Source organism: Pristis pectinata, chromosome 9 (assembly GCF_009764475.1).
Source record: "Pristis pectinata isolate sPriPec2 chromosome 9, sPriPec2.1.pri, whole genome shotgun sequence".
Classification (NCBI taxonomy): Eukaryota; Metazoa; Chordata; class Chondrichthyes; order Rhinopristiformes; family Pristidae; genus Pristis; species Pristis pectinata.
In genome coordinates this window covers 75,501,169-75,515,511 of record NC_067413.1, presented here as the reverse complement: position 1 = coordinate 75,515,511, position 14,343 = coordinate 75,501,169, and the positions used below count along the sequence as shown (strand labels likewise).

Here is a 14,343-nt window from a genome sequence, read left to right as displayed (position 1 = left end):
TTTACAGCCTTAGTTTCTGACATAATATTTTGGAAAAGAATGCTGTTGAATACTTTGACTCAGTACAAGAACATATTGAGAACATTTGAAGCACGTGACTGCTAATTGCACACAATTAAGTGAAATTTGTAACTTTAAGTTGTTTTGGCATTTGCAAAATGTTGCCACAGGCACGAAGAATTAGTGAAACGTCAGCTGTGTTATGTGATATTAAACAATAATTTAAATCACTGTTCTTAAAACTTTGGCAACTAACTTTGGAAGACTAATTTGCATACATCTCACCAGATGCTGTGATGATTATAATAGTACCGAATTTTCTCTGATTACTGTGGAGTCCATCTATCCTGGACCTTCTTGTCAATCAAAGAGCAATTCACCAAACTAAATTCGTGGCTTGTTTGAACTTATACATTGAAGAAATGAATTGGGAAGCTGTACTGCATTCAATATCCCCAATATAATATTGATATTTTTATTGATTCGCACTTTTGACTTTGTTCCTGTCTGTATATGCAATTAAGACCAACATTTGCAAAATGATCTTTGAAGAGCTCAATTGGTGTCATGGTCCTGTTGCACAACATTATAGGAACAGTAGTAATTAGAATAACATGAATAATTGAAAGTAGACATAAATCCAGTAAAATGATATTACAGCTAAAACTTGTCAAGTAACTCATGCAGCATACTTCAAGGGATACAACCTTCAAAACACGCATGAAAGAAAAAACAAAACTGCAGATTTTGGAAATCTGAAACAGAATGAAACTAGAAACACTCAATGGATCACTCAATCTCTGTACAGTATTCCTTTGCATATGATGTCTATGGCATCTTGCACAATAGCTTTGGACTTAGAGTCATAGATTATACAGTACAGACATAGATCTTAGCTCACTAGGCTGCCGCCAACCATCAAGTACCCATTTGCACTAATCCTACACTAATCTCATATTATTTACCCCACATTCCCATCAACTCCCAAAATTCTAGCAGTCACCCACATACTAGGGACAATTTACAGTGGCCAGTTAACCTACTGGCTTTGGGATGTGGGAGAAACCAGAGCACCTAGAGGAATCCCATGTGGTCACGGAGATAATGTGCAAACTCCACACAAGCAGCATTGGAGGTCAGAATCAATCATGGACAACTGGAACTGTGAGACAGCAGTTCTACTAGTTGTGCCACTAAGCAGATAGTAGAGGTACTGTGCTGAATATTACTTCAGGATTTTTCTACTACCTTAAGTTATTGAAACATGGAAGATTTATAATCCATCATTCTCTACTAACTGCATCACCTCTATGTATGGACAGTGCTGCAGAGGCAGTATCCACCTTGTATATACAATGCTCTTTCATCTTCTGTTGCAGAGCTAGGGGAGGAACACACGTAGATTTGGATCACAGAGGTTCACATTGAAAAGAGCCTTGGGGTGGTGCAGGAATATTGGAATTTCAGGGAATGGGGTTCAGAACCCCAAAGGTTCAGTGGGATATTGGGAGTGGAGTGGTATTATGATCTACTGTTTTTGGGAGGAAAAATATTGGGAAAGTGATTGAGCCAGGGATTTGGTGAAAGGAGACACACAAGGAGAAAGCTAAAACTGTAAGGTGGAATCCCTTAGGCTTCATGCAATGAATTAGGTAAACCAGGTCGCTGTTAATGCACACTGAATGAGGCCTCACATTTTTTGTGAACATGGTTCTGCCTAATGGTCTATGCCATTTCAGTCAATGTATGCATAAAAATTTATTTAAGTGAATGACATCCAAATGTGTTCTGAATGTGTTTGAATGCCACAGTACATGTTCAGGTGCCTCCATTAAGCATGTCATTTGCATAAAGGATCCATAAGCCATGAGAATCACACAATAATCAGGCAATAGAATTTCTAGGGTTTTTAAATTTTCAAAAAAATTTGCAAAGTAAACTGCACTCTATACACTTGAGAAGATCTGCTATGCTTATAAGACACATTCTATGCATATCTGTTAATTGTTTACGAATTAATTATACTATGTACCCTCCTAAGTGCAGTAATTTTTTATCAGTGAATTACTATGCTCCTTTCCTCTGCAATTTACACTGACAGCAAACATGCAAAAAGATCAGAATGTTGAAAATTATATCCTTAAAACAAAAATAATGTAATACTTATAAGGTTGTCATATCCATTAGAAAATAAATTTATTCTCAAAGGGATGTTTTAAATACAGCAATTTATTGCTTTATAACTAAACTTATGACTAAAAAGTTACAAACCATAAACAACTAATCCCAAAGATAGACTTTGGCTTTTTCTTGTAGTCTGTTTCAAGGTCAGTACATGAAAAACATTTGCCTTATTATCTAGTTTAATCACATCGGAAACTGTACTTAAAATTCAGTGGCTCTACGTAAAACATTGAAATTGTATGTCTCTCTATAAGGGTTATCTTTTTTAAGATGGTTTCAAATTAATGGAGATCTTAAAGTATTGTTTTAAATATTTTAAGTTTAGGATGCCATTTCTATGATGATGATTAAGTATGAATAAAGTTTCACTTTTCACTGATCTACTGTTGTGGTGACATTAAGGTTAAATGGCGGAAGTGTATAAATAAACCGCTTACTCTGCACGGAAGAAAACTAAGCATTTAAGTCTGTTATTGACTTTAGTCAAGACCTTCATGTCAGTTTTATTGATGAACATTATATATTTATAATTATATGCCAATGTTTATAAAATGTTAAGAAGCACCTTGAAAATGCCTACTTAAGGAAGACTTTTAATAAGCTTAAATGATTTACATGGTGTTATGACCTTAAATAAGCAGTGGATAATCATAAACTAGTAATATTTATCAGTGCTTTTCATTGAATAAACAAATTGCAAGCACAGATTCAAATTGGATCCTCTTACCTGGTAGCCATGACTGAAATATGGCTGCAAATCTGTCTTGACTGGGATGTAAATATACCAAGCTAAAAACTCTGTGGTTAGGCACTAGAGGTGCTTTAGGTGCTTACCCGGGGAAAATGTACCAGTTTTGTACAATGCTCTCCACCACCGCCTCTGTTGTCAAATTTTATCATACAAGTGGCCCTAGGTTTTATTCATGTGTGCTCACTCACTGTATGGGGGTACAACCTGGTACAAATTTCTGAAGAGGACTTGATCACCTTCAGTGAACAGGTTTTAAATTAAATTAATTCACTTAATACACAATAAAATAGTGGCAAGGAAACAATTTATAGTGCAGGGAAATTATAATGAGGGACAATTAGCCTTTTTATTGATGAAGAAACCCTTTCAATAATGAATGAAGGATAAAATTAAGACTGTGATGGGTATTGTTTATAGACCCCTCTGGTTGTACCTGCAGTATGCATTCAGAATTGAGACAAGCATGCAGAAAATGGCAGGGAGGTTTTAACTTCCATTTACATTAGGGTACAATACAAAACTGAAACAAAACATGTACAAAAAGGCAAAAACTAACACAGTTCTCAGTGACTGGGAAATATTCAAAGAAAAACAAAAGATGATAAAACTGACAGAAAACTACGGAAAAGGAATATACAAAATACATGAAACAAATGAAAAAACTTTCAAAATTAATAGTTTTGTTTAATTATGTTAGAAAGGAAAAAATATATTTATATAATATCTTTCAGAACAACTATTATTGTTGTGCTGGAAGTGCAGTAGCCAAATATTGTGTTAATTGGATGATTTTGCAGACTCCTCAAACACAATCTTTGAATGTGCCATGTTCTATCAGCAGGGCATACCCAACAAAGGTGGTTGTCCTGGGTTATATCATAAGGAGAGGGTTGTCAGCATTGACTCAAGGCACCATAAAGTTTCATGGCATCAGGTTAAATCATGTCAAAGTAGTCACTTGTCGATTACTACCACTCACTTCCCTCAGCTGATGCGTCTGTACTTCTTGTTTGACATCACATGGAAGAACAATGAAAGGTTACAGAGGTAGTGGCTGTATCTGGTGGAGGGCACTTCAGTGCCTATCATAGGAGTGCCTTGGTAGCACCACCACTGACTAAGCTGGCTGATACTCAAAGGCCTTAGCTGTCAGACTGGGTCTGCAACAGGTGGAGAAAGAAACAATACAAGTAAAAGCCTACTCGACCTCTCTTTGCCCAGTTTACCTGACACAGATGCATCTGTCCATGATAGTGAAGGGAGGAGTAACTACCATTAGTCTTTGTGGAGTCAAATGCCACCTTCACACCACTCCATCTCATTGTGTGACCTACCATTGTGCTAAATGAGATAAATTCAGAACAGTTTTTTTAAATTTTATTTACAGCGTGGTAACAGGCCCTTCCGGCCCAACGAGTCCGCGCCGCCCATTTTAAACCCAAATTAACCTACCCGTACGTCTTTGCAATGTGGGAGGAAACCGGAGCACCCGGAGGAAACTCACGCAGACACGGGAGGACATACAAACTCCTTACAGACAGCGACGGGAATCGAACCCCGATCGCTGGCACTGTAATAGCGTCGCGCTGACCGCTATGCTACCGTTCAAAGCTGAACATCCACGAATGACTGTGGACCATCACCGGCAGCAACAGAATTGCTGGTAAATTATGGTATCATTCATGCCATACTGTTTAAATTTTACAAAAAGTGACAAAAGGATGTATGTATTCCTGTTGGGTGCAATCATACAAATGAGGGTTTTAAACAGGGATGACACTTTGGGAGAATTATCAGGGAGGAAATGAGCTTTGAATTTCTGGTGATTTCCAAGTCTCCAAGGCAGTCACCTGGCACAAGTATTGGTCCTGATGCTAACCAGAGTCCTAATACCTGTTTCAGACCCCCACTACCAAACTGAGCTTAAGTCCGGTGGAACATTTGCCACTCCTGCTCTTTTCAGCTTTGCTAGGTCCACAATTGCCGAATCAGTGCTTATTAAAGTCACCAATAGAGACTGCCTACCAAAGATTAATCAAGTGTTCTTTCTAGCTCAATAGGAATACTGCATCCAGGCTGCCTTGTTCAATTTGCCACCCCACCAAAGGCCTGAGGCAGCCAATTTTGTGAAGACCCTGACCAGTGAGCTTCATTACAATGATCAATTCCTGTATTCAGCTCATCCATTTTGCCTAATTTTTGCCTATTTTTGTGGAAAAGTTGTGAGCAGTTTTCCATGATGTTGGGTAAATGTCAGAGAATTGGTGTACTGGAACAGCTTGACTTTAGAACCTAGTTTTTGGCTTATGATTTTACAGTGATTGCCAAAAATATGAAGTTTCTTTTTCTATATCCAAAATTTTGTGTTTATGCTTAAGGTCTACTGATCTAACTTACACCACTGTATAAGAGGGATAGTCCATCTAAAGAATCTTCATCTCCTTCTCCTCTGAAAAGCTCCCTAGAAGTGACATTAAAGAAGCTTTTGATGATCCCTTCTAATTACTACTTTATGAGTCAATATTTGTTTCTATTGCACCTCTGTGAAGCACTTTGAGATTTACTGCTCTATTGGTATATGTAGTGATGCAGTACCATCAGTAGTAGTAGTAGTAACAGAACAGGAGCTGAGGAAGGTTGATCCCAGAATCTTAATTAACCCGTCACCTGAAAGTACATATGTGTACTCGTTTTATGCATTTTGTTTGTCTTGCTATTTATTTTGGAAGCTCCTATCTTATTTTGGAAATCTCCCCTGAGGCAGGAGTTGCATAAGAGTACATTATTTTTGTCATTACAATTGCTCTAAAAGAATCTACATAGCCTTACTGTGGAATATTCAAATCAAGCCTCACCTTATCAGTGGAGATATTGAAGAAATGCATGTGTGAAAGACTGAGAGCTAGAAGTTCTTCTACATCTGTTATCATTTGCACAGTACATAAAGAAATTGTGAGGTTATTTCCAGGCCACTGACAATCAGCTCAAGTTTGAGTACATAGCTGAGATAAGCATAAGTTTCATAAAAGTAAAAGGTTCAGACTGCTTATTAGCCACTCAATGTAAGAAGATGCCTGTGATTTGAATCTACAACAAACATTCATAAGATAAATGACCATATTTTTCATTTTGACAAATTGGATAAGGGCAGAATACCGACTGTTCAAGGAATTTAATAACTGTTGCATCATAGCAACAAACTTTGGTAACCCAGCTGAATGCTCTCACACATGCATATTCCAGCAAGTATCAGAATGATAATGAAACAGCTCTTCCCACCTCGAATTTTATTTTATCAAGGTCAATTGTAGCTTTGTTCCTGTTCCCCTGAGATCAGCTCACTCAGCATAAACGAGAATTGAAACAAGGAGATGGGCTATGTCCCTTTGTTTACCTATATACTCCAAAGACTTAGTGGCTGTAAAGCTCCTTGGGATATCATGCAGTTCCATATAAAGTCTCAGCACTGTACTATATGATCTATTTGCTGTTTGAGCCATGGGTTTGGGGGTCAGTGCCAATTGAAGCGAACAGCCATTTTACCAGGGATAAATAACTTTAAGCAACTGAACATCCCTTTAAAAGCAGTAACTTGCATCACATAAGGCTGAGATTTGAGTTTGAGGACACAAGAGATTTGGATTAACTACAGTAGAGAAGTAGTTGGTAATTTATAGTATTGGCTTGAAGTCATTACTGACCCCAACAGCATGGGTATGTAGCAAAGATAAGATCATTGCTGAAATAGCTTTCACGTGACCTCTTTAAGTTACTTTGTTTGCTTCCATTTGGATGACTAGAATTTCAATAGAGCTAATGTATGTGCAGTTACTTTTTAATAGTAGACTTATTTGATCGCAGTAGATATGAGAATATTCTGCTTCATACATGTGATCATTTAGACATCTTGGTTTCTGAAACGTTTATAAGTGTGAAATGAACATAAACGTTGTTTCACTAAAGCATTTTTGAAATGTATAAACAAAATTATCTGTGTTTATCGCACTAAATCTAGCAAACAAAAGACCACAATACAAAGTCTTCCAGTTTTTCTATTATAAGCGCCAGTATTGAAAATGTGTGTAATGGAAAATATCACCTCAGGCAACAGGTTGTAGTGTTCTAAGATGGCGATTGTATGTAAAATGCCTGTTTGCTTGTTTAAAGTATTGTACAATGTGCAGAAAAGTTGCGTATCATTTAGAATTAAAATACAATTACACAGAAATTAATCACTAGTTCTTCCTTTGATAGCAAACAGTTTCTGTACAGGTTTCTTTTCACTGTATGATTTTATATTAATTTTTAGTAAACTGCATTCTTGTAATTTATGTGGGATTTATGGCAGTAAAACATGCAAGATTGATTTAATCGTAATCAAAGCCATCCATCTCAGTATTCAAAATGTGTGTTTTTCTTCAGTACCATTTATTTATTATTTCCCCACCACCATCATTTTCTTTTCCAGATGCATGATCTGGGAAACACAGAAACTACTCATTACAGTGCTCACCCACAGATGTCAATTATGAGATCTGCTATCCGATCTACAGACATCAGGCACCCGGGAATAATGCAACGTGGTCAGCTGACCACTATAAACCAGTCACAACTCAGTGCACAACTTGGTCTTAATATGGGAGGAAATGCTATCCAACACAGCTCACCATCCCCACCAGGAAGCAAGTCCGCTACTCCATCACCATCCAGCTCAGTCCATGAAGATGAAACCGATGAGACATCCAAGGTGTGTAAAGCTCTGTTACGTAAAGCTTCCAATACAATGACTTGGAGGAGTTACTGAGCTAGACTGTATTTGGAAACTGAACTGCCATCTGATGAGAACTGTGATTAGTCCAAAGTCCATCCATGATTTGTAAAGTCATCTACGTTAATTTAACTTTCTCAAGTTTCATCCTTGTTCCAAACCAGTTTAATTATGTCATTGCCACCTCACTGTTTAAACATAAACATCTAAAATTAGAAAAAAAATGCATGAACCCCTGTCCCCAGATTAATATAAATGTTGTAAACTATGAAATTATGAATAACTACTGGAGTTGAAATATCTTTAAGAAAACCTATGACCACTGTATAAAAATGATACTTCATTGTCAGCTGCTGTTCATAAAACTGATATAAACATAAAATGTGGAAATTTTTTCCACGTGCTTCTGGTAATAATGCAGATGATGAATTTTTTTTTCATATTTCTTTTAAACATAAGTAAGCTTCTATAAAAAATGTTGTCTTTTGTTGTATCCGTGAAATGTGAAGAAGAGAACGATTTTTTTATAGATTCCTGTAACACATTTAATTTCCTGCACATTTCTTAAAGCCGTATGGGAAATTGAAAACCACAGAAGTGTGTGAAGTGGAAAAAAATATTAATTTCCAAAATTCGACTGTCTTACAAAGAAATAATCACTGAAAATATTTCCTGAAAGCTATTTGAATGTTAAACCTTGATGACATTAAGTTTATATTTAATAAGCTAAAGTAGTCTTGGGAATCCTGGGTTTGATTTTAAGATTTATGGTCCATCTGGCAATGTCATGAAATTAACGTAGGAGAGGAAAAGTAGGCCATTTTCTCTACCAGCAAATGGAGAAAACTAATGTAATTATGCTAAGCAATGACCAAAGTGAAACCAATCTGCTCAAATGTAGGAAATTGTATGAAAAGACAAGGGATTCACAAAATTAGCAACAGAGAGAAACACTATAAAGAATAAGAGATCCTGAATTTATACATTGTCTGTTCATTCCTTACAATAGATTCTCACTTTTGACTACTGTTTGGACGGCTCACTAATTCATTTTGATGATAGGAAGAGAATGGCATGTAAATTACATGGGGCTTTTTTTCACAGTTTCCCACTTTAGCTCTGGTGAGAAACTTACAGAGAAATGCTCTGAACAGCTGAAAGTGGCTACTCGCACTATTCCTCTTGAACTTCTGCTGGTTCCCTGCTTTAATTTTAGTAGAGGATTGGTAAAATCAGTGTAGAATTTTAGAGTCAGTTAAAAAAAACATTTGCTGTTAAAAGTTGCAATCATCAGGATGCTGATTTTGGGTAATAGAACTCTTCTCATTTTGAACAGTCCATATTGAAATTTCAGCTTCAACTGGGGTGTGAAATTGGCAACATCAGATCAACCACCGTTGGGAAGGAAATGAGGTGCATAATGAGCACCCAGAAATAAAAATTGCCTGTTTTATGCTCACATGAAAATTCGTGCACTGTTTCTGTTTCCCATAGCAAATATGTTTGTATTTGAACCCAGTTCCACAGTACACGACTCTACCCAACTCCCCAGTTATGAGTTCCTTACCACATGTGTAACTACATGAACTGTGACAGCTAACCAAATATTAAGTACGGAAAATTAATCCTTTGCAGTGTTGATGCATTGAGGAAACTAAAACAGTTCAAAGTGAAACTGAAATATTTACTGATGTAAAATGCAAGTCATCAAACGATGCTGATCTCAAATGGTACGATTCCCCTCTCCCTGTGGCAGGAGAATTTTAAGTAGGATACGTAAGGAGAGAATACCACATAAAGTTTAACAGAGGAAAAGGAGTAAATTTGAAGGCAAATGGGTAAAGATAAGCACTAATTGTAGCTAGCTAAATCTGAAACATTTCTTAAAATTAAATAATTATTTTCATTGTGCTTTGATATCATTTCTTTTCATTGGGTTAAAAGGGTTTAGTTTATGTTGAGTTTTGTTACAATACATTGAATAGGTAACCAACAAATGCTGAAAACACAGCCAACATCTGTAGAAAGAGAAACAGTCAGTGTTTCAAGTCAGAGACCCTTCATCAGACCCAGGAAAGAGAGATAAAAATGGTTATTTTAAGTTGCAGAAGGTAGCTGAAGAGATAGCAGGTCAAATGGGTTAATGGAGAAGTTAGAGAGTGAATACACTTCTGAGGCTGTTTTATGTTGCTAATAACAGGGCTGTGGGACCTGCCCAGAAGGTCAGACTATGATATTGGCTCAGTTTTTTTTTCTCCATTAGTGCCGCCTGACCTGCTGGGCATGTCCCACAGTCATTTTATTAGCAACCCAAAACACAGATAAAGAAATGTTAACCCTTCCAAGTGCCCCATTAACCCATTTGACATGTCTTGCCCTATCACAGATATTCCCTTTGCCCTGTTAACCCTTCCTGCCACCTTTTCTGCAACTTAAAATTTCCCTTTTTTTAATCTCTCCTTCCCAGTTCTGACTCGGGTCTTCTGTGTCAGAACTAGGAAAAATCAACTCTGTTTCTCTTTCCACAGATGCTGCCTGACCTGCTGAGTGTTTCCAGCAATTTATGCTTTTGTTTCAGATTTCCAGCATCTGCATTTTTATGTAACTTGTTCTAAACATATGTAACTTTCATTAATTAAATATCTTCTAATAAAGTTATTCCAATTATCCCAAATCATTAGGTCAATTTACAACAGTTTAGAAAATATCTTAAACTGAACCATGACTTGAAGAGGAAATGTTGCCTTTTTTTTACCAGCAAAGAACAAATTATCATTCTCACAGTTATTTTTTTCATCTATTTAACCCCTCCTTTCATTTTGTGTTCATTTAGTATTCCTATCATAAGTGACTTGATAGCACAGAAAACCAAAAAATGTAAACTGAACATTAAAACTATGTAGAATGTTGAAATTCTGTTGATATTATTTCAGAGAGAAATGTCTGACATTAGATTGCATGAAACTGTTTTAAAGAACTCAGTAGGCATCTGAAATAGAGTTATACAACACAGAAACAGGCCCTTCAGCCCAACTTATCCAATCCATCCAAGATGCCTATCTAAGCTGGTCTGATTTGCCTGTGTTTGGCCCATATTCCTTTAAACCCTTCATATCCAGGTACCTGTCCAAGTGTCTTTTAAATGTTATAATTATACCTGTTTCTACCACTTCCTCTGGCAGCTGGTTCCATACACCCACTACCTTCTATGTGAAAAACCTGTCCCTCAAATCCCCTTTTAAATCTTTCCCCTTTCTCCTTAAACCTATGCCCTCTAGTTTTAGACTCCCATACCTGGGGAAAAGACTATGACTATCTGCCCTATCTATGCTCCTCATGATTTTATAAACCTACTTGAGGTCGTCCCTCAGCCTCCTTTGCTCCAGGGAAAACAGTACCAGCCCATCCAATCTCTCCTTATAACTCAAGCATAGCATAACATTGAATAGGTGAGCTGCAGGAGGATGCCAGATTTGCTCAATTAACTAAATCTCCACCACTGCAACAGTATAGTTAACAGTGATATTCTTAAGAAAGGGAGGTATCAAAAAGTAGCCAAGAATCCTAATTCCAACAACTGATGAAAGTGCATGTGTGTTGATATCTGGTAAAGACCATGTCAGGTCATTTGTGAAATTCCCTATGATTAAGTTGCCTTCTGGCCCACACTTTGAAGAACTGCATGTGAATCATGGCTATCTGGATAAGGTACCAGAGTTGTACCGTATCCAGCTCAGATTCAAAGTAAGTAAATTTCCTTAGATTTTCACTTCACTGTCACAGACAGGTTTTCCACAGAACATCAACCAACTTCACTGCAGGAAAATATGTAAGGATTTTAATTCCAGTGTCGACACGGGAAGAGGAGTAGAATAACAGTCCAATGAACCACACATTTTCTACTACCTTATATAGTTTCACAGACTGAAAATGTACTTATTCCCACTGAAGATTCAATGAGGTGGGTTTTAAAATTGCTAGATTTTATATTTAATGCATTTGCTTTCAGATCTTTTGGAAAATATTTTGCCACTCTTGAAAATTCCAAGGAAATCCTTCAATATATGTTTCATTAAGATTTTCCAATATTCTGTTACAGGAAAGAAATCTTACATCCATACAGTGTTTATGTCTTATTAGTCAATACAGGTCTATGAATGGCACTGGTGTGTATATGTTATAGTGTGGGTTTCACACTGAAACAGAAAATGCCAGGAACAATCAGCTGTTCAGGCAGCATGTGTGGAAAAAGAAACATAGTTAATGTTTCAGTAAAAGACCCTTCATCAAAACTGAGAAAGAGTAAAAATAAGTCAGTTTGCAGTTGCAGAAAGAATGGGGGAGGGATAGATAGGACAAAGGGAATATTACTGATAGGGTGTTTAGCAAGTAATATCTGCGTAGAACAGTTGAAGACTACTGCATACTTTTTTAACAATGAAATGTTGCAATGGAAAATCAGGGCAAAAGTAAAAACGTGAATGCATTTTTCTCCCATAGTCACCATGCAATTGCAGCATTGCTAACTAATGGTCAGTAATCCCAAAAATTTTAATTACATAGCAGTATTGGGAAATGATCACACCAGTTGCTTTGAGCAAACCATTTCCCAGTATATTTTGTATGAAAAGTCAATACATTGCTGTGATAGTAAATACTATTGAAGGTTTGCATAAAATTGTTTTAAATTTAATCCATTGTTTACATCATTTGAATACAGATATTGCTTATTTTTTCATGTCATAATTAAAGTGTTTTCCTATGAAAGGAATTGAAACAGTGTAGATAACATACTTAAACATCCCATTTTCTCTGGGAGCAATAGCTCAGTTGTAAACCATACATTTTGCACCTTGCAATGAAGGAAATATTAATCTAATATTATTGTAACATAATTGGCTAATGTGATAGTCTATTTAACTGAAAACTTTTAGGTAGGTCACATTATGTTCATTCTGTTTTTCTGTGCGTTCAGTTAAGACGAAAAACATTACCTCAGATCTGACTCATAGCTAGAAATTACAATGATCACACTTATCATATGAATGTTTAGCATGCTTACCTCATCTTCTCTATGTTGTTAGCATGGAGATGTTAACCTGTATAAAATCATTGGACTAAAATTTACTAAGTGTATGATAAAATCACCAACAGTAATGTCATTTTTATTAACATTCATTTAATCTTGCTTTGTCCTTGAGTAGCTGGCAGAATGACTAAGAAAACTAATAGCAACATATCTACACAGCAGAATACAGAATAATTCCAAACACATTAGTATATTAAAAATATTGTGATTCCTACTCTGGATTTAGAATGCTGCACTCTCTTTCTCAGAACATTTTTCAACTTGATTTGCCTATTTAAATTCACACCATTTAAATGTGATTTAATAGGGGTTCATAAACAACTTTCAGTAAAATAGAAAAAAATATTGTAATACCACCAAGAAACACCATAAAATCATTATTAAGTCACTGGGTATTTCAATAATGGTTGATGTACTTCTCACTATATTAAAAAAGATTGTATCAATTTAAATGCAAATGTGCCTATTGATTAATTGAAGCCTCTGATTCTTTATAACACAGATGAATGGTGGTGAAAAGCGGGCAGCTGTTGATGTGGGAAAGAAACCCAAAACTCCAAAAAAGAAGAAAAGAAGGATCCAACGAACCCCAGAAACCAGTGTCAGCTTATGCTCTATTTTTTCGAGATACTCAAGCAGCCATCAAAGGTCAAAATCCAAATGCCACTTTTGGTGAAGTTTCAAAGATTGTTGCCTCAATGTGGGATGGTTTAGGTGAAGAACAAAAACAAGTAAGAACACGCTTTGTCATATTGATTAGTGTGTAGCTCATGCCTGTTAACATGTTTGTTGCCTGAATAATTCATGACGTTTCTGTGTATAGGCCAAGTACAGATTATTTCCCTGGAATAATGAAATGTTTGTTGAAGTTAAGTGGAATTCCTGCCTGCCCCATGCTTTGGACCTTAGCTTCAAACCACTCATATTTGGAAAGACATTTGGGATGCCGATCACTCCTAAAATGATATCCTGAATTGTTTCTGGTAGTGCTGGAAAGTGATGGGGGCGGGTGGGGGTGGGGGCTGTTCTGATTTGGCACACCAACTAGTCTCATATTCTGCTAAATCTGGGTAATAATGTGAAGAAAATCTGCCCCAATTGGAATTGGTTTATTATTTTCACTTGTGAAAAGCTTGTCTTGCATACCATTCATACAGATCAATTCATTACACAGTGCATTGAGGTAGTACAGGGTAAAACATTACAGAATGCAGAATAAGTTGTAACAGCTACGGAGAAAGTGCAGTGCAGGTAGATAATAAGGTGCAAGGTCATAACAGGTAGATTGTGAAGTCAAAGAGTCCATCTTATCGTGCTAGAGAACTGGTCAATAGTCTTGTAACAACGGGATAGAAGCTGTCCTTGAGCCTGCTGGTATGTGCTTTCAGGCTTTTGTATCTTCTGCCCGATGGGAGAGGGGTGAAGAGAGAATGTCCGGGGTTGATTATGCTGGCTGCTTTGATGAGGCAGCGAGAGGTATAGACAGAGTCCATGGAGAAGAAGCTGGTTTCCGTGATGTGTTTGGCTGTGTCCACAACTCTCTGCAGTTTC

The 14,343-nt window shown here is 36.7% G+C and overlaps 1 protein-coding gene across 1 annotated transcript in view; it reads left to right on the top strand.

Annotated features, from left to right (window-relative positions):
• The window catches only part of tox (thymocyte selection-associated high mobility group box), a 186,100-nt gene that overhangs the window by 146,562 nt on the left and 25,195 nt on the right, over positions 1 to 14,343 (top strand). Inside the window, 3 exon segments of the mRNA XM_052023750.1 lie at positions 7,404 to 7,682; positions 13,295 to 13,368; positions 13,370 to 13,523. Coding sequence (XP_051879710.1) covers positions 7,404 to 7,682; positions 13,295 to 13,368; positions 13,370 to 13,523 — 507 coding nt within the window.